The sequence below is a fragment of the Sinocyclocheilus rhinocerous genome, unplaced genomic scaffold (assembly GCF_001515625.1).
Source record: "Sinocyclocheilus rhinocerous isolate Xijiao unplaced genomic scaffold, SAMN03320098_v1.1 scaffold6422, whole genome shotgun sequence".
NCBI classification, from domain to species: domain Eukaryota; kingdom Metazoa; phylum Chordata; class Actinopteri; order Cypriniformes; family Cyprinidae; genus Sinocyclocheilus; species Sinocyclocheilus rhinocerous.
The window spans coordinates 1-4,261 of NW_015665853.1; the positions used below are offsets into that span (position 1 = coordinate 1).

At 37.9% G+C, this 4,261-nt stretch overlaps 1 protein-coding gene across 1 annotated transcript; it reads right to left on the bottom strand.

The window, feature by feature from the left end:
- Positions 1 to 1,585: 1,585 nt before the first annotated feature.
- Positions 1,586 to 2,905, bottom strand: LOC107731602 (GTPase IMAP family member 7-like; the record flags this gene model as incomplete). The annotated part of the gene is made up of 2 exons (XM_016542720.1): positions 2,830 to 2,905; positions 1,586 to 2,562 (listed from the first exon to the last, which is right to left on the bottom strand). A coding segment is annotated over exon 2 (975 nt), but the record flags the coding sequence as incomplete, so codon positions are not given.
- Between the last annotated feature and the right edge of the window lie 1,356 nt (positions 2,906 to 4,261).

Sequence of the window (4,261 nt, forward strand, 5' to 3'; positions counted from 1 at the left end):
TAGCACAACTTCAGCGATGAATTGCGGGCAAAGAGTCTATGTCAACTGTGAGAAGCAGGCTCGCTCAGGTCACTTGCAAGTCTATCGACTTATCAATCAATCAACGTGGCGAGTTCGCTTTCAAGTTCACGAAGTTGAATCTGGTGAGATACTCTGTGGGAAACTAACCCTTGTTGCAAAATTCCTTATTGAACGCTTCCTATAGAGGTAGAATTCGCCGTCTGATTAGCTCCTGAGCAAGCGATAGCTGCTGAATAATGACTGAAAGGACCTTATAAAGCAGGGGTGGGCAAACTTGGCCCTTCCAGGCCCGTTTCCTTCAGAGTTTAGCTCCAACCCTAATCAAACACACCTGAACCAGCTAATCATTGTCTTCAAGACTACTAGAAGGCTAGGCAGGTGAGTTTTATCAGGGTTGGATCAAATCTCTGCAGGAAAGTGGCCTGGAAGGGCCAAGTTTTTCCCATCACTGTTATAAAGGGAATTATGATTGGCGTCGTATTCCTATAGGTAAAAGAGGATCACCTGAGTGTCAGCTGATGCGAGCTTGACTAACATGACCTGCCAGAATATGCTCCATTAGTACATCATCTGCATACAATGCAAGTTTGTTGCTCGAGTCGTCCCCGACTTTAAGACCTTTTATTGTAGAATGAAATCATATACTCTGTGCTAAGGGCTCTATACATAAAAATAAAAATAAATAAATAAAGGACCAAAAACAGTGTGAACAGCTTTTTTTCAGCATCTAGTGTCAATATTAACATTTCTTTCTTAATTTTAGTTGCATAATAAGATTGAGTGTTTGACACACATTATCATACAGTACACAGGTTTTCAGAGATCCAGTTTGGTCTAAATTAAATATTATTGGTATTATATCAGCAAGCCTGGCAGCAATTATTGATGTAAACAGTTTTTGATAAACATTTAATAGAGATACAGGTCTATAAGATGAACATTGTGTGGGGTCTTTCCCTTTCTTTCGGTATTACTGATATAATAATGTTCTGAGCAGTTTTGTTTTAAAATAGGCCACATGATATTCCTTAAGGTGAGCAGGACTATTTAAAATTATATTTATTGTATTCAAAAATATATTATCAGAGAAGGTTATACCTTTTAAATGAATGTGTGCACTACATTATTTACATTCCTTAAATTACATTTCTCTGTTCTGTAAAACTGCATCTAAGAATACAGCGTCGGTTAATGCAGTGCCATTCTCCTCATTATTATGTCAAGAAAAACAAAATGGTCCTGAAATTCAGTCGATACAGACAGCTCACCTTACATTATTTTTTCTTTTTTTTTAATTGTGGCATGTTTTGTGGTACTTTGCTTTTATTTTTATCAACTTTCATTTCTTTGTATGTCTCTCTGTGAAGCTCCTTGAGAAGCCTGTTTGGAAGGCACAATAAAATAAAGTTGTTTGTGAATCAAATAGATAACCAGACTCAAAGCAGTTTCAGTCAGTGTTTTATGAAAAATAAAGTTAGAGTAAAAATACAAAACAATATGATTGTTCATTTATTCATTAATAATCAAATCATTCTAATATTTTATTGTACAAACTCCAGAATACTGGAACTCCAACACCGCCCAGTGTTCCTCTCAGTAATGTAGCTGATGAACCTGCTGGACCCACAAAACCCCCCGTGATCATCCCAGCCGCACAACCACACATGATTCCCCACAGTCTGACATGTTTCAGATGATCTTCAGTGAATCTCCTGATCCTCCATCTCTGATTGTTGTACATCTGTGTGCAAACGGCTCCTGAAGCAGCTCCTGTCACTGCTGATAACACACCTCCAGCACAACCATACAGAAATGTTTTAACATCGAATAAACCTTCATTCCTCATATTCACACAGCCCAGTGCAAACACAATGACTGCACTGACTGCATACAGATACTGTGGCTTTGTAAATCTCTGCAGAAATACTTTGAGTGATTGAGTCTCAAACATTTGTAAAGTGTAGCAGCTGTTCTCATTTTCAGACACCATTCGTTGGATCTTCACCAAGAGTTTGGTGACCTGCTCTCTGTCGTTCAGATCTTTGTTGTTCAGTAAGTGAAATCTCCCTCCGCACTCCTCTGTTAGTTTGGACAGCTCTGCGTTACGTCTAATGAGTTGATCGGCTGATTTGTGTTGAAGCTCGTCTCCATGTGTGAACAGGACTAATGTGTGTTTCATGGCGTTTTCACCAAACATCTGCTTGAATAAGAGCACGGTATCTGCATCTTGCTGAGTGAAAGTGTGTAAAGGGAAAACCAGAAGGATCGCGTGGATTCCTGGAGAGCACAGGTTCAGTCCTCTCTTTAACTCCACATTCAGATCAATGTTTGCTGTACTGAAGAAAGCTGGAGTGTCAGTTACTGTGACTCTTCTGTTTGACACTTCAGCCGTGTGTTTTCGGCATCTGTCAGTGATGGAGGTCAGACTCCGCCCGGACTGAAACACATCTTCACCCAGGATAGTGTTTCCAGAAGCGCTCACTCCAGAACCGGTTTTACCGATCAGCAGAATCTGAAGATGGTCTACAGTTCGCTGCATCACTGAAAAACGCGAGAAATAGTGCCTTAATTCTTTATAAAGCTTCATTCTTGAAACCAATTTAAAATCAACAGCAAAATATTCAGTAAAGTCTGTTAAAGCTGTAACATCATCACCGACTCCTCGTCGTTATGCTTCACTGCATCGTAACATCATCGTATACCGTAGACTTAAAAAAAAAACAACAACAAAAAAAACAAAAAAACAATAGTGACTAAGTAATGCGTAAAATTTACATTCTTATGTAGGACCCAGAAGCGTGACCTTACCGTTTGTCGTTCTGTCTCGGTTGTCGGTCCAAATAGGTCAATATTTACTGCACTTAATTACGCTCAGATTTCTGAGATCACGGCATGAAGTGACAGCAGCGCACTGCGCAAAATGGTTTACAGTGGCTTCATCAAAATGGCTTCAAGTTCTGTACTTTCACTTTCGATTGATCCGCCCCACTCCTGACCTCCATATGTCTCATTGTTCTTGTTCAAGCAGCAGCGGCTCCTGATCATGAGTTTAGGAGGAGCAGATTCTGGCTCGTATCGTAACGCTGTATAACTAATCTATGAGTTTAACGTTCAGATGTCTGAATGCTGCCAGAGGTCTGGTGTCCTTGCGTAATTCAGCCTGAGGGTGGCGCGCTAATGTTGCTCGGCAGACACTACATACACATGGAATCTTAGAAAGCACACTTTAATGTAGTAGGCTATTTATTGACTTATTCGTGTTCGAATATTGACTTAGAATGTTACAAATTGTGGAAAAGCTACGTCGATTCTCAGAACAATTAACCAATACTGTAAATAAATGCACCGAACTGTGCTAACTAAACAAACACAAATGATTTATTTAGAGGTTATTATTATTAGTATTAATCTTTTAGGTCTACTGGTTGTTCTTTTGCAGTTGTTTCTCTTTCTGGATTGTAGATATTTTGTATATTCTTATTTTATCTATTCACAAGAGTACATTTAAACGAAATGATTTATAATTTTACTAATTTGACGGTGATCAGTTTCTATAGGAATTTGGCCTGCCATTGTTTCATATTAGCAATTTTTTGATGACTGCTTTGTTGAACTTTTTTTTTAACTGAACCAAACCTACCATTTTTTATTTTTTTTTTACAACTACAGACAAAACTGTGAGATTCACAACTTATTTTGTTATGTTGCCATAAAGGTTGACAAACAAGGACCATGTGGTGCAATAATCATGATTTAAATGTATTAAAGGTTAATGTTATCAAATAGAAATAGGCTCACAGTAAACAAAAAAGGGGATTTACAGTATAGGGGCTCATATATTAATAAACTGTCACAAAAAGAAACCTGAATTCTCTGTAAAATAAGACATTAACAATACACACTCCAATGTTGTTGCTACACAGGGACGTGCACGGGCATTTTGAGGGGCAGGGGCTCAAGTGGAAAAAAGGGCACTTCTCATATTTATTTAAAAACTTTTCTAAACAAAATGTTAAATATATCAGGGGTGTGCAATATTATATTTATCTCAATATTTTCTGGGATTTTATCGATAACGATAATTAGATGATATTTTGCTGAGTGAGTTATTGTGCTGATATCTTAAGGACTGCCGTGGACAGCTGACTCCTAAAGTTTTTGATATTCTTCATATTCTGTGTGGTCAGTTCACAGCAGTGAAATAATTTAATTGTTTTCCAATAAGTTTAAATTGATTTTT